The sequence below is a fragment of the Jaculus jaculus genome, chromosome 11 (assembly GCF_020740685.1).
Source record: "Jaculus jaculus isolate mJacJac1 chromosome 11, mJacJac1.mat.Y.cur, whole genome shotgun sequence".
Taxonomy (NCBI): domain Eukaryota; kingdom Metazoa; phylum Chordata; class Mammalia; order Rodentia; family Dipodidae; genus Jaculus; species Jaculus jaculus.
In genome coordinates, this window is record NC_059112.1 from 57784338 (window position 1) to 57804490 (window position 20153).

Sequence of the window (20153 nt, forward strand, 5' to 3'; positions counted from 1 at the left end):
AGCCTTTATTGGTTTTATGGCATAATTCTTTTAGAGAAATCAGCTGTGTACCCTGTTAGTTTCTCACCTTTACAGCTTCAGGAATACCCAGCATACTCTTCCACCTTTGGTCTTTTCTTAATGACTCCTAAAGTTATTGATACCTTCCAAGCATCTGTTTTGTGGAAAATATTAGGGAGATGGAAAGTAGATAGAAACCTGTCAAGTGAGGACATAGTAATTATAGGATTTGTCTTTGCATTAAAGGATGATTGGGCCTTTGCTGGGGGAAGCCAATGTGTTTTAGAAAGGGTTCCTTCTGACATACTGAATTTTCATGTTCCAAATTGCATTAGAATATGTCTAATTCTGGGCTGGAGAGATGGCTTGCTGGTTAAGGTACTTCCTGAGAAGCCAAAGGACCCAGATGCACAGGGTGGCACATGTATCTAGAGTTCGTTTGCACTGGTTAGAGACCCTGGCATGCCCATTCTCTCTATGTCTGCCTCTCTGTCACTCTTTCTCTCAAATGAATAAATAAAAATAAATAATTTTTTAAAAGCTGGGTGTGGCGACACGCCTTTAATCCCGGTACTTTGGAGGCAGAGGTAGGAGGATCACTGGAAGTTTGAGTCCACCCTGAGATCATATAATGAATTCTAGGTCAGCCAGGGCTAGAGCAAAACCCTACCTCAAAAAAACAATAAATAGGGCTGGAGAGATGGCTTAGCAGTTAAGTGCTTGCCTGTGAAGCCTAAGGACCCCGTTTGAGGCTTGATTCCCCAGGACCTACGTTAGCCAGATGCACAAGGGCCGCACACATCTGGAGTTCTCTTGCAGTGGCTGGAGGCCTAGGAGTGCCCATTCATATTTTCTCTCTCTGCCTCTTTCTCTGTTGCTTGCAAATTTAAAAAAAAACTAACAAATAAATAATAATAAAACGACTATGTCTAATTCTGGCACTAACAAAGTATGGGTTCTGAGGGTTGAGGTTGTGGTTTAATGGTAGAACACTTGACTTTCATGGGCAAAGCCCAAGCTTCCATCTCTACCACTGAGGGAGAAAGCAGAACAAAAATTCCAGAAATAGGGCTGGAGAGATGGCTTAGCGGTTAAGCGCTTGCCTGTGAAGCCTACGGACCCCGGTTCAAGGCTCGGTTCCTCAGGTCCCACGTTAGCCAGATGCACAAGGGGGCGCACGTGTCTGGAGTTCGTTTGCAGAGGCTGGAAGCCCTGGCGCGCCCATTCTCTCTCTCCCCCTCTATCTGTCTTTCTCTCTGTCGCTCTCAAATAAATAAATAAATAATAATTAAAAAAAAATTCCAGAAATAGCAAAGTAATGATCTTGTACCAGAGTGCCTGAGTGTACATCCAGGCTGTATGTTTACTCATTATTGTGGGCATTGGGCAAGTGGCTTTGCATTTGATCATTCTTAGTTTCCTCTTACATAAAATGGTGACTGTCTTTTTTTGTCTCCTTATTGGGCAGTAGCAAAGAATATAATGTATGGCCTTTGGATAGCACTGAGTTTTCCACATAGAAATTATCTATGGTTTTCCAGCTGTTGTCAGCTTTTTTCCCCCTGATTTTTTTTTATGTTTATTTATTTGAGAGAGAGAGAGAGGAAGGGAGGGAGGGAGGGAGGGAGAGAGAGAGAAAGAAAAAAAAAAAAAAAGAATGGACGTGCCAGGGCCTCTAGCCATTGCAAATGAACTCCAGACACATGCATCCCCCATGTGCATTTGGCTTACGTGGGAACCTGGAGAATCAAACCTGGGTCCTTAGGCTTTGCAGGCAAGTGCCCTAACTATTAAGCCATCTTTCCGGCCCTCTGTTTTGGTGGTATGTCATCTGTATGATCAGAGCCCTTTCTTTCTTTCCTTCCTTCCTTCCTTCCTTCCTTCCTTCCTTCCTTCCTTCCTTCCTTCCTTCCTTCCTTCCTTCCTTCCTTCTTTCTTTCTTTTCTCCCCCCCCCCCCTTTTTTCCTTCTTTGGAGGCAGGGTCTCAGTCTAGCTTGACTTGGAATTCACTATGTAGTCTCTGGGTGGCCTTGAACTCACAGTGATCCTCCTACCTGAGCCTCCTGAGTGCTGGGATTAAGGGTGTGCCTGGCTCCAGAGCCCGCCCGCCCTCCCTCTCTCCCTCCCTCTCTCCCTCCCTTTCTCTCTCTCTCTCATGCCTTGTGGAGTTAGCCCATAGTTATTGGTGTGATAAATGTCTTTGCATATCCTGACTCAACATGTGGCTATAACATTCTTTCTGCCCCCTCTTCTGCAAAATATCCCTGAGCCATGTTGAGTTTTTGGTCTGCTTCAGTGATGAGGTATTGGTCCTCTGAGGCTCTGGTTCTCTGATTTGGTAGGATTTGATTTTTCTCTGTTGGTCTCCTTCCGCCTTGTGCTGGTATCTGGCTCATCAGGAAAAGAGCACCATTGCTTGTTTCGCTAATTTCCAGAGCCCTTTCTTGATGAGTTAACCTTTCATATTACTCCTGTCATCTCTGTCTACATACAACCTTTCCATATCTACATGCTAGACTGTTGGGAAGTCCCCTTTCTACCTGGATTCCTTGGTGAAATTCAGCCCTTTGGTAGTTTTCTCTAAGGCCAGCCTCCAAAATTTCTATCTTCTCAAATGTATTTATGAAAGATTAAATATAAATTTGGAATGAATTGCTGTGTTATTCAAGAGTGTGTGGAGATTCTAGGAAACCTCTTAGGGAAGGTAGGGGACTAATGGGACTTGTGATCTTTTAGAAGACTGGCCTTGGAGTGGTTAAGAAGTACATAGATCAGGCCATCTGCAGCAGCCATACTTAAATATCAGGGCTGGGAGATGGCTCAGTAGTTAAGAGCCCTTGTAGCTTAATCGTGAGGGTGTTAGATCATTGAATTTGACTCCCCAGAACTCAGTTAAGCATAGCTATACCCATCTGTAATACATTGGCTGGGGGGTGAGGGGGTGTAGAGTATGGCTTGAGGCTCCTTGACCGAATATGGCTGCTGTTAGTGATCCTATCTCAAGGGAAGTGTGTGGATGAGCACTAAAGAAGGTCACCCTCCACATTCATAGCACACATCTTCACAAATACATGCATTCACCACACATACAGGCATACACACAAAAGGCTAAATATCAGTGTAGTTAAGCAAGAGAGTAATGGGATAATCAAGGTGTATTTGTCACATTGTTTCCAAGTACACACAGGCCGATCCTTCTTCCCCCTCTCTGTAAAGATATCTTTGTTAGATTCTTAATCCAAAGACACAACCATTAAGGTAGATAATTTCATAAGGTAAACCTATTTCATAGATGTGTACTACATTGTAAGATATTCCTAAAGCCATATGCATAAATGTGCATTAGAATCCAGTGATTATGATGGCTCTAGGGCTGTCCTATAGTCTGAATGGTCTTGTTGGTGTTGGGAGCCTCCCATCCGATGGGGTGCCTTAGGATGGGTGACATTTGTCTCTTCAACCCCTCAGATCCATGAAGTGGCAGTAATGAGATATGCCAGGGGCTGATAGTTTTTTTGCTTGGCTCTAGGAGGTTTGTTTCCTGTCCTGATTGCTGAGGAGCTGGTATGGTCCAGATAGGTGCCTCTAATTCTTTCCCCAGGAGTTAACACAATACTTTTGCTTGGCTTATAGCAGCCAGACAAGAGACCAGGAAGGGCAGAGGATAATTCAGTGGTAGAGTGCATACTTGAGGCCCTGGATTCAATCTCTAACCACCTTAAAGGAGGATAAACCAGAGATGACATAATAGTTTGGATTGTCCTATATTCAACAAAATACTTATTTTCTAAAGTGAATTTGGGATTAATGACATAAATTGCATAAAGTGTTTAATGAAGCACCTATGTGACAGAAAGAACTGGTACGTTTTAAAAATATTTATATTAAAATTTTTTTACTGTTTATTTTAGAGAGAGAAGAGAGAGAGAAGGAGGCCGATACATAGAGAGAGGCAGATAGAGAATGGCATTGCCAGGGCCTTTAACCACTGCAAACAAACTCCAGATGCATATGCAATGCATCTGGCTTATGTGGGTGCTGGGGAATTGAACCTGGGTCCTTTGCTTTGCAGGCAAGTGCCTTAACTGCTAAGCCATCTCTCCAGCCTGATATTTGTATTTTTAAAAATATTTTATTATTTGGATGGGAGGGAGGGAGGGAGGGAGGGAAGAAGGGGAGATGGGCATGCCAAGGCCTCTAGCCCCTGCAAACAAATTCCAGACACGTGTGCCATCTTGTGCATCTGGCTTATGTGGTACTGGGGAATCCAACCTGGGTCCTTAGGCTTTGCAGGCAAGCGTCTTAACCAAGCCAACTCTCCAACCCTGGTACCTTTTTAAAATCAACTTTTTTTTCACTGATTCAAATGACAGTATTTATCAAGTATTTATCTATTTTTCAGGACTTGAAGGCATTGGAAATCCAGCTGACTCCAAATTTTTTGTAAACCAGAAGATGAGTAGCCAATGGGCATGAGAGATTGGGAATATTCCACTGCTTTATAAAACTTGGTATAATAATAGACTGTTTCCTTTTCTGGAGATTTGGAGCCAAAGAACACAATGAGTACAGTAAGTTTTTATCAGCATTTGACTTTTATTTTTTAACTATTTTATTTTTATTTATTTATTTGACAGAGAAAGAGGGAGGGGGGGAGGGAGGGAGAGGGAGAGAGAGAGAGAATGAATGGGCATGCCAGGGCCTCCAGCCACTGCAAAGGAACTCCAGATGCATGCACCCCCTTGTGCATCTGGCTAATGTGGGTCCTGGGGAATTGAACCTGGGTCCTTTGGCTTTGCAGACAAACGCCTTAACCATTAAGCCCGTAACTTTTATTTTTAGGACTAAGTAACTACTTTGCCTCTTCTAGCATATTAAGGAGAAGTGTAAGCCAGGTGTGATGGCACAGACCTCTAATTTCAATCATTGGGAAGCTGAGGCAGGAGAACTGAAAATTTGAGGATAGCCTGGGTGATACGGTGACTGTCTCAAATGCTAGCCAAGATATAGGAAGCTAGATAGGAAGGACTGGGGATGTATCTAGTTGGTAGAGTGCTTGCCATATACAAGTAACATTCCCCAGTAATATTACAAAATGGGGTGTGGTGGTATATGGAGCAAGAGGATCAGAAGTTTGAGGATGGTGCCGGAGAAATTGCTGACCAGTTAAACAGTATTTGCTTTCCCCAGTACCCATGTAAAGCTGGATACACAAAGTAGTGAATGCATCCAGAGTTCATTTGCAGTGGCAAGAGGCCTTGACATTATCATCTCTCTCTTTCCTTATAAATAAATAAATAAAATTTAATTTATTTATTTGAAAAAGAGAGGGAGGGAAAGAGAAAGAGGCAGAGAATGGGTGTGTCAGGGCCTCCAAGCAAACAAATTCCAGACACGTGTGCCATCTTGTGCATCTGGCTTATGTGGGTTCTGGGGAGTTGAATCTGGGTCCTTTGGCTTTGCAGGCAAGCACCTTAACCACTAGGCTATCTCTCCAGCCCAATAAATTTTTTTTTTTTTTTTTTTCGAGATAGGGTCTCATTCTAGCCCAGGCTAACCTGGAATGCACTATGTAGTCTCAGGGTGGCCTTTAACTAACAGCGATCCTCCTACCTCTGCCAAGTGCTGGGATTAAAGGTGTGAGCTACCATGCCCAGCCCCAATAAATAATTTATTTATTCAGTTATTTGAGAGATACAGAGCAAGAGAATGGGTGTACCAGGGCCTCCAGCCACTGCAAACGAACTCCAGATGTATGCACTACCTTGTGCATCTGACCTACGTGGGTACTGGGGAATCGAGCCTTGAACCGGGGTCTTTAGGCTTCACAGGCAAGCGCTTAACCACTAAGCCATCTTTCCAGCCCAATAAGTAAATCTTTTAAAAAATTGAAAAAACTAAGCTGGGCATGGTGGCAAACACCTTTAATCCCAGCACTTGGGAGGCAGAGGTAGGAGGATTGCTGGCACTTCTTCTTTTTTTTTTTTATTCAATTTTTTTTTGGTTTTTCGAGGTAGGGTCTCACTCTAGACCAGGCTGACCTGGAATTCACCATGTAGTCTCAGGGTGGCCTCGAACTCACAGTGATCTTCCTACCTCTGCCTCCTAAGTGTGGGGATTAAAGGTGTGTTCCACCATGCTTGGCTCTCTCCCCTCTTTTATTTTTTCTGAGGTACGGTCTTGCTATAGCCCAAGCTGACCTAGAATTCACTATGTAGTCTCAGGGTGACCTCACACTCAAAGCAATCCTTCTACCTCTGCCTCCTAAGTGTTGAGATTGAAGGCGAGAGCCACCATGCCTGGCTCCACTCTTTTTTTTTTTTTTAAATTATTTACTTATTTATTTGAGAGCGACAGACACAGAGAGAAAGACAGATAGAGGGAGAGAGAGAATGGGCGCGCCAGGGCTTCCAGCCTCTGCAAACGAACTCCAGACGCGTGCGCCCCTTGTGCATGTGGCTAATGTGGGACCTGGGGAACTGAGCCTCAAACTGGGGTTCTTAGGCTTCACAGGCAAGCGCTTAACTGCTAAGCCATCTCTCCAGCCCTCCACTCTCTTTTTGCATGTGTGTAGTATATGTGCTGTGCTAGGTGTGTGTATCTTATGTGCTGATGGGCTTGTATGTGGCAACTAGAGAATACAAGGTTTTGTCCCCTGTCATTTACCTACCAATTTTTACTTGTCACAGAGTCTTTTACTGATTCCAGAACTTGCCCTTCATGAGCCCCAGCAATTCTCTGGTCTCCACTCTCCTATAGGACTAGACTTTCATGACCATGCTTGTTTTATGTGGGTTTTGGAGATTTAAATTCAGTCTCTTGCCTCTCAGGCTCTTATGCTTATGCAGGAAGCACACATATCCTCCAAGCTGTCTCTGTAGCCCAGTTTCTTGTTACTGTATTTTTTTTTAAATTTGTATGCATGCATTGGGGGAGTGGCACACTAGATCCTCTTGTTGGTGGAAACACACTTATGCCTTTTTTTTTTTTTTTTTTTTGGTTTCTCGAGGTAGGGTCTCACTCTAGCCCAGGCTGACTTGGAATTCACTATGGAGTCTCAGGGTGGCCTTGAACTCACGGTGATCCTCCTACCTCTGCCTCCCGAGTGCTGGGATTAAAGGCATGCACAACCATGCCCAGCTTACACTTATGCTATTTTTTGTCTGGCTTTACATGGGTGCCTTGGGAATTGAACCTATGCCTGCATGCTTTGCAAACAAGCACCTTTAACTGCTCAGCCAGCTTCTCAGTTTCCAATTTTATGCTTTTTAAAAATTTTTAAAAATTATTTTATGAAAGAGAGGGAGAGAGAATTGTCACACCAGGGTCTCTAGCCACTGCGTTTGAACTCCAGATCCATGCGTCATCTTGTGCACATGTTCAGCCTTGTGTGCTTGCTTCACCTTGTACACCTAGCTTATGGGGGATCTAGAGAGTCAAACATGGGTCCTTAGGCTTCACAGGCAAGTGCCTTAACCACTAAGCCATTTCTCCAGCCTTAGTTTTTTGTTCTCGATTTAAACCATTCCTGTATTGTCTCTGTTGCAGCCAGGTTCTCACTGCTGTCAGAAAACACCTGACTAAGAGCAGCTTGTGGGGGAAAGGGTTTAATTTTGGCTTGTAGACTAGAGGGGAAGCTCCATGATTCCAGAGGAAAATGATGGCATGAGCAGAGGGTGGACATCACCTCTTGGCCAACATCAGATGGACCACAGCAGCATGAGAGTGTACTAAACACTGGCAAGAGGGAAGCTGGCTATAACACCTATATACCTGCCCCCAATTGAAGGAGGTTTCAATTCTCAAATTGCCACCATCTGAGGAACTAACATTCAGAACACATAAGTGTACGGGGGACATCTGAATCAAACCACCACAACTTCCTTACTCTTCCTAAAACCTTGTCACTGTGGAACTCATAACTGCTTCTTTTCCCCTTGATACCCTCAGAGAAATCCTCAAAGAAAGCGTCGTGGCGGAACAGTAAGTTCTAGACAAACTCAGAAGCGAACTCGGGAAGCAGCTTCAACCCCAGAGATTTCCTTGGAAGCAGAACCCATAGAACTTGTAGAAACTGGTAAGTGTACCCGGAACCCTATGATGTGTTATAGGGAAGAAAGTATATAGTAGGGAAGCATGTGAGTTGGTCTTAGTCCATGCCCATTATTGCCAACTGTGGAGCCTTATGCAAATTACACACTATCTAAGTCTCTTTCTGCTTCTACAATTGGGGATGTTGCTAGTGCCTGTGACAAATTGAATCTTAGCATAAAACCCTTGGGCCCATGTGTGGCAGATGACAACATACAAAAGTTAGTTTTTAGAAACTTCTGCTACTTTCTTTATAAATCCTGAATAATCTTAGACTTAACTACCATTCAGAGATTAAAGCTATATTAAAAGCCAGGTGTGGTGGTGCACGCCTTGAATCCCAGCATTGGAGAGGCAGAGGTAGGAGGATCACCATGAGTTTGAGGCCACCCTGAGACTACATAGTGAATTCCAGGTCATCCTGGACTAGAGTGAGGCCTTACCTCAAAAAGCCCAAAAAAAAAAAAAAAAAAAAAGATAAGAAAAAGTACATTAAGTAAAATTTGTCCCCTTTGGTAGCATGGGACCTTCAGGGTTTTGTTTTTTTAATTTATTGGGGATGGGCACACCAGGGCCTCTAGCCACTGCAGACAAGCTTCATACACATGCGCCACCTTGTGCATGTGGCTTATGTGGGTCCTGGGGAATCAAACCTATGTCTTTTGGCTTTGCAGGCAAGTGCCTTAACCTCTAAGCCATCTCTCCAGACCCTTTCAGGTTTTTTGTTTTATTTGTCTTGTTTTTTCCTGAGGTAGAAGTCTTGCTCTAGGATGACTTGGAATTCACTGTGTAGTCAGAGGGTGACCTTGAACTCACAGCAATTCTCCTACTTCTGCCTCTTGAGTACTGGGATTAAAGGTCCTTGAATCATTATTAACCTATTAGTAATATGCAGCAGGCAGGGGAAGTGAGATTGCCCAGGGACCACTGTTTATTTACTTACTTATTATTTATTTGTGTGAGCATGTTTGTGCTTGCCTAGCTCTTTTGCCACTAAAAACGAACTCCATATACATGTGCCACATTGTGTATCTATGTTTATGTGAGTATTAGGAAGTGGATCCTAGGCAAGCAGGCTTTCCAAGGAAGGGCCTTTAACATACTGTGTCATCTCTCTAGCCCAGGGTTCATCTTTTGTTTGAAATTGTATCCCAATTGTACTAGGCTTTGTGAAATATTTAGGTTTCCTCTTTTGATACTCATTAAAATAAAAGTCTCCCAAGAAGGTAAAATAGTCAACAGAGCTATCACTGTTAGAGCTGGATGAGATGCTGGGCTTGGTGGCACATGTCTTTAATCATAGCACCCAGTAGGCAAAGGCAGGAGTATCACTGTGCGTTTGAGGCCAGCCTAATCTGCATAATGAATTCCAGGCCATCATGGGCTAGAGCAAGACCGAACCTCGAAAAATAAAAAGAAATTAAAAGCATCTTGCTTTAGACGGAGGGCCATGAAAATGGTCAAGAAAATATCTGGTGGCCTGAATCAAGTCACTTTGCTCTGTTTATGTTAAAGCTGTTTTTGTAACTGATGCCTGAGAACTGATTTTATTTTTATTTATGTATTTATTTGACAGAGAAAGAGGGAGGGTGAGAGAGAGAGAGAATGGGCTTGCCAGGGCCTCCAGCCACAGCAAATGAGCTTCAGTCATGTGCGCTCCCTTGTACATCTGCTAATGTGGGTCCTGGGGAATTGATTGGCTCCTTTGGCCTTGCAGGCAAATGCTGCTAAGCCATCCTTTCAGGCCGTGAAACCTATCCTAATATGTTAAATACATCACATGTATCAGTGTTTATAGGCTGGTATATCATCCAAATCAGCCATATCATCAAACAAGCCTAAGGGATGTACTTTTATTTTCCTAATACTTACTGAAATCTTTTATTTGAAGGTGGCGATGAAATTGTGGACCTCACCTGTGAATCTCTAGAGCCTGTGGTTGTTGACCTGACTCACAATGACTCTGTTGTGGTAAGTGTTTAAGTGTGTTTCCCTGGCCAGCATTTATATCTGAAGATTTGGTCACAAGTTACAGCTTACGGTTATAAAGCTTGTGCCAAGGAAACACAATACATTCAGTGACTGGAGGAAGTGTCGTGGCTTTGTTGTTGTAGAGTAGGTCTTTGTGACCCTTACCTTTTGCCAACGGGGCACAAAAATGGTTTGAGGAAATCTCAGGGATTTTCACATTTCTTCAGTACCTGGTTCACAAATTACACCAGGTTTGTGACTTGGAGCATGTTATTTAGCCGTATTTGCTCCGTCCATAAAATGGAGATAATCAACTGTCTGTATTGGTCCTGTATTGTGAGAATTAAAAGAAGTCCTAAACTGGGCATGGTAGCACATGCCTTTAATCCCAGCACTTGGGAGCAGAGGTAGGAAGATTGCTGTGAGTTGTAGGCCAGCCTGGGTTACAGAGAGTTCCAGGTAAGCCAGGGCTTGAGTGAGACCCTGCCTCAAAAACAAAAGAAATTCTGTATTTGATTGCCTGGAACTAAGCATGGTTCCCAGTCAATGTGAGCTTATGCCTTCCCACCTAAAGGCAATAGTGCTATTGGGAAATGTCAAGTTTCAGAAGCAATTGTTAGCATAGGTCCGGGGGATTCAGGTAGACCTACTTTTCTAGTTGCTCCCACACTTCTGTCCTGACTCTAGGGTGGATAAAGCCTGAGAAGCACTTTGCGTCTCCTTCCCAGTACACCAAGGAATGTATATGCTTCATATTCGGCCTACAGGGAGCAAGGTCTAGTCTGGTCCAAAGGAGGTACACAAGTGTGTGGATTTGGGAATCTGGCCATCTCATTGCTGTATATCCTAAGGGTAGATTTCCTCCTTAGTGATGCCACTTAAACATCTGATAATTTATATCACAACTATAGTTTGTGGAACAGAGGCAATGCATACTAGGCATGTATATTCAGGTACTTCCAAGAAGGACTGCATAAATGGGGTCAGGAGTGCTAGTGGCTGACACTTCCTCTTGACATTCCCTTGAATGACTGCTTGGGGGTTCTCTGCAGTGGTTATCACCTAGTGATCTGAACAGGGCCAAACCACAAATAGTGGCAAGCACTTGACCCACTGAGTCATTTCCCCAGCCCTGGCTACAGCTTTCTGAAATAAGCAGGAATAGGCTTAGGTGTGAGTTGTTAAGGTATATTCAACCTTGCTGCTAGTTCTTAGCTCTCTGAAGTTCTGCATAGACCTTAATTTCGTACCTTGGCTAAAGCTACAGTCTTGTTGAGTAATGTACAGTGGTGCCAAGTCATTTTTTATGAATACTCTGCATCTACCGCAAAGTGCCTGATCTCTCTGCCAGGCCCTGGAGAGAGAGCTGGGATTATGCCACTAACAAGACAATGATTGGCTTCTGCTGTGTAACAAATCAATATCATTTCCCCTTCCATGCCTTTGTTTAGTTTGATGAATCTACTGCTCTTGCTACACTGGCGTTTAACTTGAGCTTTTTCAACTTTCTGTGCCCTTGTCTTAGGCAGTATGCTCTAATACCCTCACTCCTTATTAACCTTTTATTTATTTATTTATTTATTTATTTATTTATTTGAAAGCGACAAAGAGGTAGAGAGAGAGAGAGAGAGAATGGGTGCGCCAGGGCCTTTAGCCACTGTAAATGAACTCCAGATGCATATGCCCCATTGTGCATCTGGCGTACATCAGCCTTGGGAAATCGAGCCTTGAACTGGGGTCCTTAGGGTTCTCAGGCAAACACCTTAACTGCTAAGCCATTTCCCCAACCCCCCTAGGTTCAATTTCCCAGAAACCACATAAGGCAGATGCACAAGGGGTCGCATGCTGCTGGAGTTTGACTGCAGTGGCTGGAGACCCGGGCGCGCCACTTCTCTCATTCATAAACATTAGCTGGGTGTAGTGACATAAACCTTTATTCCCAGCGCTCAAAGAGAGGAGTAGGAGGATTACTGTGAGACCAGAAAGGAAGAATAGACTGAGTTCCAGGTCAGCTTGGATTAGAGACCCTATACCTTGAAATTAAAAAAAAAATACAATAAACATATCTCAGTATAATAAAAGCTATTTATGACAAGCCTACAGCCAACATATTACTAAATGGGGAAAAACTGGAAGCTTTTTCACTAAAATCAGGAATAGGACAAGGGTGTCCACTGTCTCCACTTTTATTTAATATAGTACTGGAAGTCTTAGCCATAGCAATAAGGAAAGAGACACACATAAAAGAGATACAAATTGGAAAGGAAGAGATCAAGTTAATCATTATTTGCAGATGACATGATTCTATACATAAAGGACCCTAAAGACTCTACTAGCAAGCTGTTAGAGCTGATCAAAACCTACAGCCATGTAGCAGGATACAAAATAAATACACAGAAATCAGTAGCCTTCATATATGCTAACAAAAAACACACAGAAGATGAAATCAGAGAATCACTTCCATTCACAATTGCATCAAAGAAAATAAAGTTCCTTGGAATAAACCTAACCAAGGAAGTAAAGAATCTCTACAATGAGAACTTTAAAACACTCAATCGAGAAATTGCAGAAGACACTCGAAAATGGAAAAACATTCCCTGTTCCTGGATTGGAAGAATCAATATTGTGAAAATGGCAATCTTACCAAAAGCAATCTAGACATTTAATGCAATCCCTATCAAAATTCCAAAGGCATTCTTCATGGAAATACAAAAAAAAAAAAAAAATCCAAAAATTCATTTGGAATCACAAAAAACCTCGAATATCTAAAATAATACTGAGTAACAAAAATAAGGCTGGTGGTATCACCCTACCTGATTTTAACCTATACTACAGAGCCATAGTAGCAAAAACAGTATGGTACTGGCACAAAAAGAGACATGTACATCAGTGGAACAGAATAGAGGACCCAGATGTAAGTCCAGGTAGCTATAGCCACCTGATACTCGATAAAAATGCCAAAAATGCTCATTGCAGAAAAGACAGCCTCTTCAGCAAATGGTGTTGGGAAAACTGGATATATATGTGTAGAAGGGTGAAAATAGATTCTTCTCTCTCTCCATGCACAAAATTTAAGTCCAAATGGATTAAAGACCTTAACATCAGACCGGAAACTCTGAAACTGCTAGAGGGAAAAGTAGGGGAAACCCTTCAACATATTGGTCTTGGCAAAGACTTTCTGAATACAACCCCAATTGCTCAGGCGATAAAACCACAGATTAATCACTGGGACCTCTTGAAATTACAAAGATTTTGCACCGCAAAGGACACAGTGAAAAAAGCAAAGAGGCAACCTACAGAATGGGAAAAAATCTTCGCCAGCTATATATCTGATAGAGGATTAATATCTAGGATATACAAAGAACTCAAAACGTTAAATAATAAGGAATCAAACAAGCCCATCAAAAAATGGGCTATGGAGCTAAATAGAGCATTCTCAAAGGAAGAAATACGAATGGTATATAAGCATCTAAAGAAATGTTCTATGTCACTAGCCATCAGGGAAATGCAGATTAAAACTACATTGAGATTCCATCTCACTCCTGTCAGATTGGCTACCATCATGAAAACAAATGATCATAAATGTTGGCGGGGATGTGGAAAAAGAGGAACCCTTCTACACTGCTGGTGGGAATGCAATCTGGTCCAGCCATTGTGGAAATCAGTGTGGAGCTTCCTAAGACAGCTAAAGATTGATCTACCATATGACCCAGCTATAGCACTCCTAGGCATATATCCTAAGGACTCATCTCATTTCCTTAGAAGTACATGCTCAACCATGTTTATTGCTGCTCAATTTATAATAGCTGGGAAATGGAACCAGCCTAGATGTCCCTCAACTGATGAATGGATGATGAAGATGTGGCACATTTATACAATGGAGTTCTACTCAGCGGTAAAGAAAAATGAAGTTATGAAATTTGCAGGAAAATGGATGGATCTGGAAAGGATTATACTAAGTGAGGTAACCCAGGCCCAGAAAGCCAAGCACCACATGTTCTCCCTCATATGTGGATCCTAGCTACAGATGATTGGGCTTCTGCGTGAGAAAGAAAATATTTAGTTGCAGAGGCCAGTAAGTTAAGGAGGAAACATAAAGGGAAGAGAAAGGAAGGGAGAAGGATACTTAATAGGTTGATATTGTATATATGTAAGTACAATGATTGTGATGGGGAGGTAATATGATGGAGAATGGAATTTCAAAGGGGAAAGTGTGGGGGGTGGGGAGGGAGGGAATTACCATGGGATTTTTTTTTTATAATCTTGGAAAATGCTAATAAAAATTTTAAAAATTAAAAAAAAAAAGAAGGAGATCTAAAGGGAAGAGAAAGGAAGGAAGGAAGGTACTTAATAGGTTGGTATTGTATATATGTAAGTATATTGAGATGTGGAGGTAATATGATGGAGAATGGAATTTCAAAAGGGAAAGTGTTGGCGGGGGAGGGAGGATATTACCATGGGATGATTTTTATAATCATGGAAAATGTTAATAAAAATTGTGAAAAGAAAAAAAAAAAAGCAGGGCGTTCAGAAGATAGCTCAGATGTTAAAGACATTTGCTTGCAAAGCGTACTCCTGGTGTGAGGGTTGTTTTAAAAAATAAATATTTACTTATTTGCGAAAGAGAGAATGGGCATGCCAGGACCTCTAGCCTCTGAAAAGAACTCCAGGTACATGCGTGCCCTTGCGCATCTAACTTACATGGGTCCTGAAGAATCGAACTGGGGTCCTAAGGCTTTGCAAGAAAACACCTTAAGCACTGAGCCATTTCCCCAGCTCCCCTAGGTGGTTGTTGTTGTTGTTATTATTATTGTTATTATTATTTTGGTTATTGCATAGCTCAGGAAACACTATTATCCCTGGGTCTCAAGTTTGAGCATTTTGATTAAAAAAAATATTTGCTGGGCTGGAGGGATGGCTTAATGGTTAAGGCGTTTGCCTGCAAAGCCAAAGGACTGAAGTTTGATTACCCAGGACCCACGTTAGCCAGATGCACAAGTGGGTGCAGGCATCTGGAGTTGGTTTTCAGTGGCTGGAGGCCCTGGTGTGCCCATTCTCTCCCCCCCTCTTTCTCTGTCAAATAAATAAGTAAATAAAAATAAAATATTTTGAAAGATACTTATTTTGAGAAAGGGGAAGTAGATAGCTTGATAGAATATGAATGGACATGCCTGGGCCTCCAGCCACTGTAAGTAAATTCCAGATAATTGCATCATTTTGTGCATTTGTCTTTATGTGGGTACTGAAGAACCTGGGCTTTCAGGCTTTTCAAGCAAGTGCATTTAACCGCTGAGCCATCTCTCCAGTCCCTTGATCCCTCCCCTGCCCCAAACAAATACCAAACTGTTTAACAGAGTTTTGTCAGTTTTATCCTCAGAAGTGCTCATTGTTTCTCATCTTCACCAATAATTCACATTTTAGGCATCTGATATTTTCCTTTTTTGTTGAAGTTGTATTTATCCTCACTTAGCTGGGGTTAAACTTTTCATGTTTATCAAGCTTATTCCTCTCTACTGTGAACTACCTGTTTGCAAGTAGATTTACATGTTTTGTGGGTTTAAAATATAATATATGTATGGGCTGGAGAGATGGCTTAGCAGTTAAGGCACTTACTTGCCTATGAAGCCTAAGATCTCATGTTTGAGTCTCCAGGTCCCATGTAGCTAGACTCACAGTGGCTGAAAGCCCTGGTGTGCACAAGCGCTCGCTCTCTCAAAATAAACAGTAGTAAAAACATAAAAATAAAAACTTATTTATTTGAGATTGTGAGAGAGACAGGATGATTCTGTATGGGCATGTCAGGTCCTTCTGCCACTCTAGACAAACTTCAGACCCTAGTTTTACTTAGTGCTTATGATGTTTGTGGGTACTGGGGAATCAAACCCAGGAGGTTCTACAAGTAAGTGCCCTTTAATCACTAAGCCTCCTCCCCAGCCCATACATGAATTTATTTTTGTGTGTGTTTGAGTTATGGGTATTTAACACTTCTCAATGAAATCTACAAAATTGTTATTAAGAGTTTATAAGTCTGTTGTAAGATTTATTCCAAGATATATAATACCTAGCCCACGCTGGCTCACCTGGAATTCACTTTGTAGTCTTAGGAGGCTGGTCTTGAACTCCCAACGATCCTCGGTATCAAAGGCATGTGTCACTATGCCTAGCTGTTTCTTTTTTTAGACAGTCTCCTAGTATAGTCCAGGATGGTGTCAAATTCATGATATTTCTAGCTCAGTTTTCCAGTTTTCTCAGTTTATAAATAAAGGCTGTGTCACCATGCCAGCTATAATTTTCTTTTGCATATATTCCTCAAAGATGTTGAGATTTGAGAGATAGAGAGATAGCTTAGCAGTTAAAGGTGGTTGTTGCAATGACTGATGGCCCAGGTTTAATTCCCCAGTACCCATGGAAAGCCAGATGCACAGTGTCTTCCCCTGACCTTGCTTAGGCCATTCCACCTGCGTAATCTGTATATATCATCTCCTTACCTTCACCCCTTTCCTCCCTCCATTATAGCCCTTTCAAATTTATTTTTAATAATTTAGTAAGAACTGTATAATAAAAATATTTCATTTAGGGCTGAAGGGATGGCTTAGCGGTTAAGGTGTTTGCATGCAAAGCCAAAGGACGTAGGTTTGATTCCCCAAGGCCCACGTTAGCCAGATGCACAAGGTGGCACATGAATCTAAAGTTCTTCTGCGGTGGCTGGAGGCCCTGGTTGCGCCCATCTCTCTCTCTCTCTGTCAACTAAATAAAAATAAAATATTTAAAAAATATTTCATCTAGAGGTTTTTTTGTTTTGTTTTTAAGCTTTTTTGCAGTAGGGTGTCACTCTAGGCCAGGCTTACTTTGAATTCAGTCTCGGTGGCCTCAAACTCAAGGCAGTCCTCATATCTCTGCCTCCTGAGTGCTGGGCAAAAAAAAAAAAAAAAAAAAAAAAAAAGGCAGATATGGGGCTGGAGAGATGGCTTAGTGTTTAAGGCGCTTGCCTATAAAGCCTAAGGACCCATGTTTGGCTGTCCAGGTCCCACATAAACCAGATGCACAAAGTGATGCAAGTACCCAGGTTGCACATGTGCACAAGGTGGCACATGAGTCTGGAGTTAGATTACAGTGGCTGGAGGCCCTAGCATGCCAATTCTCTCTTTCTCATAAGGAAAAAAAAAAAGGCCAGATACAGTGGTACATGCTTGTAATACCAGCAGTGGGAAGATATAGACCAGAATCTTTGGGGTTCAGTGGCCATCCAATGGCAAGTTCCATGCCAGCAAGTAAGAGACCCTGCCTTTAAAAAGGTGAACGACACCTAATTTAGGCTAGTGGACAGTTTAATTATTATTGCTTCTTTTTTAGATTTTTCACTTTTTTCTCCCTTGAGGTAGGGTCTTTCCATAGACCAGGGCGAACTAAAATTCACTATGTAGTCTCAGGGTGGCCTCGAACTCATGGCGATCCTTCCTACCTCTGCCCCCTGAGTGCTGGGACTAAAGGCATGCATTACCACACCCAGCTTCACTTCAGTATCTACTCTGTAGTCTAGGCCAAATTTAAACGTATGTTTACAGGTGGAAGCCTTCACACCTGACTCTTTGACAGACTTCTCAGTTAGGTCAGAAATTCAGGCTTGAGTTGCAGTTCTGTTCATCAGTTTTCTCTTTCAATAGACGTTTTATGATTCCCTAATACTCTTTGTCCTAGTCCTTATCTCCCATGCCAGCCAAACACTGTGATGTCTCTGGGCTCTAGTCTGGAAACAGGTACATAATAGATTATTTGAGACTCCTTTGGAATTCCTTTGTGATTCCATTAAGGATTGAGGGAAGGCTTAGTATTGTCTGACAAAAGCTTTCTAGTCCTAGGAACTGTGGTGTATGATCATATTTCTTTGGTGGCATTGGGTCCAAGTCTGGCCCTGTGTTTGTCACAGCCCAGTTCTGATTCATAGGAGCCTGAGGAGGCCCAGTTCCCATACCTTGGTTGCTGGGAGAACTGGAGATGTCATGTTACTTCTAGTATATCTACTCCTATTCAGTCCTGTCCAAAGGTGATGGTATCACTGTTTGCACTACAAGGTCATCTGTTCCCATCCAGATTCAGGTTTTACCCCAAGGACCAAACTATTGTCAGAGCCTCCCTTTCTGAGCCCTCCTTTTCTAGACCTCATGTGGATAGCACCTTCTTCTAGCCTTACACATAAGCCTTACAGCTTATGCCCCTCCCTGCCAGTGGTTGGATTGATTGTCTGTTCCCTTATTTTCAGTTACCCTTGAAACCACCTGAGGGGAAGGGAGTACTTTGAGCAGTCTTCTATATATTCTCTTTAAAAGTACAGACATTGGGCTGGAGAGATGGCTTAGTGGTTAAGCGCTTGCCTGTGAAGCCTAAGAACCCCGGTTCGAGGCTCGGTTCCCTAGGTCCCACGTTAGCCAGATGCACAAGGGGGCGCACGCGTCTGGAGTTCGTTTGCAGAGGCTGGAAGCCCTGGCGCGCCCATTCTCTCTCTCCCTCTATCTGTCTTTCTCTCTATGTCTGTCACTCTCAAATAAATAAATAATGAACAAAAAAAAAATTTAAAAGTACAGACATTTATGCTTCACATATTTATGTGGCCATGGTATTTGTCAGCATTCTGTTATCAGAATCTAAATAGATCTTGAAGGAATTTTAACATGTGAGAGATTACGCACATGGTATTGAAAGCCTGAAAGAGATTCAGGCTCCATCTCTAGGAGTAACTTCTGATCTGTTCCCTGGCAGTGGAGTGGGCTTGGGACTCACCAGAAGATTCTGTAGAAGTTCACATACATCTATATTAGGAGTAGGATATCCATTTTATCAGTGAAGTAAAATTGATTCTCTTTTTTTTTTTCTTTTTTTTCAGTTTGTTGAAGGTGAGTAGTTTCTTTTTCTTGGTTTGGATACAACTGGTGTGGGTAAGCATTGTAGGCTCTGCCAGACTACTCTGAGGGTGGTGTGTGGGGGGGAGCGCAAGATCTCTAAGCCAAATGATTCCTGTGCTCAGACATGCACATTCAGTTCCCTTGGCCTTGCTGGAAAAAACTAAGCCTGTAGTACCAGGTGAGCTATCCAGGTTTTGGAGATGGCTGGAGGCTTTCTCCTGAGAAGATAAGCAGTCTCTGGAGCTGGGAGGGGCATTCCAGAGGTGGAGCTGGTAGGGTTGCAATTTCTCTTCTGGGGTCTTAGGGAGGAAGGGCCTTCAGAGGAGCAACGTGGGGTGGTGAGGATGGCCAGAGTGGAGAGCTTTCACCCTGAAAATGTGACTTTTACTTAGAAAGGAGAAGGCCAAGGAGGAATGCAAGGCGGCTGCGCCAAGACCATGCTGACAGCTGTGTGGTGAGCAGCGATGATGAGGAATTATCTAGGGACAGAGATGTTTATGTGACTACCAATACTTCCCGGAGCACCAGGGATGAGGGAGCTACAGGACTCAGGTACTTTTGTGCCCCAGCTCTGCCATTGCTGTAGGAAATATTGCAGTTCTTCTCTTGTGTGAGCCTTGTTCTAAAAGAGTTTATCTTAGCTTCTGTCCAGCAGCTAGGCATAGTTGCAACTGTATCCAGGGCTATTTCTACATATATCAGGGTGTGCCAATCACTGATGGGGTGATTATGAGCAGGTCTTGTTCTTGTCACCAACAAAAAATGCTGGGGGAGGAGGGAAGGAAGTGTTGGATAACTCAGTTGTCTGCACATTGTTTTTTTCTATACTTTGTTCTCTCCTCTGCTTTTCATGACTATCTACCACGTCACTTGAGGTAGTTGACTTTTCTGAAAGTGTCCTAGAAGTATTTTTTTAAATGCTTGAAAGTGATAACTAGGTACCTATACTAAGTGAAGAAGCTGGAAGAGGCTCTGGTAAGAGTTCATAGGCTGTGTATATGAAGGGTATAATCATGTTTGAATTTACCAAGAAACTGATGCAAAGCACTGTGATTTTAGGCCTTCGGGTACTGTCAGTTGTCCAATATGCATGGATGGATACTCTGAGGTAAGTAAACCTAGTTGTGTCTTCCCTCTTGGTTCTAACCTATTTCACTGAAAAATACATGAAGCAGGATCTTCATATTAGCT

General features: G+C 42.6%; 1 protein-coding gene across 2 annotated transcripts in view; it reads left to right on the top strand.

Moving 5' to 3' along the window:
- Rnf4 (ring finger protein 4) overlaps nucleotides 1-20153 on the top strand; it is a 44282-nt gene that overhangs the window by 21591 nt on the left and 2538 nt on the right. For both annotated transcript variants that reach the window (XM_045130268.1, XM_045130267.1), the window contains exons 2-7: nucleotides 4403-4571; nucleotides 7951-8077; nucleotides 9983-10062; nucleotides 18944-18953; nucleotides 19355-19514; nucleotides 20022-20070. In XM_045130268.1, the coding sequence (XP_044986203.1) occupies nucleotides 4563-4571; nucleotides 7951-8077; nucleotides 9983-10062; nucleotides 18944-18953; nucleotides 19355-19514; nucleotides 20022-20070 (435 nt within the window). In that variant the 5' untranslated portion in view covers nucleotides 4403-4562. The remainder of the gene's footprint in view (nucleotides 1-4402; nucleotides 4572-7950; nucleotides 8078-9982; nucleotides 10063-18943; nucleotides 18954-19354; nucleotides 19515-20021; nucleotides 20071-20153) is intronic.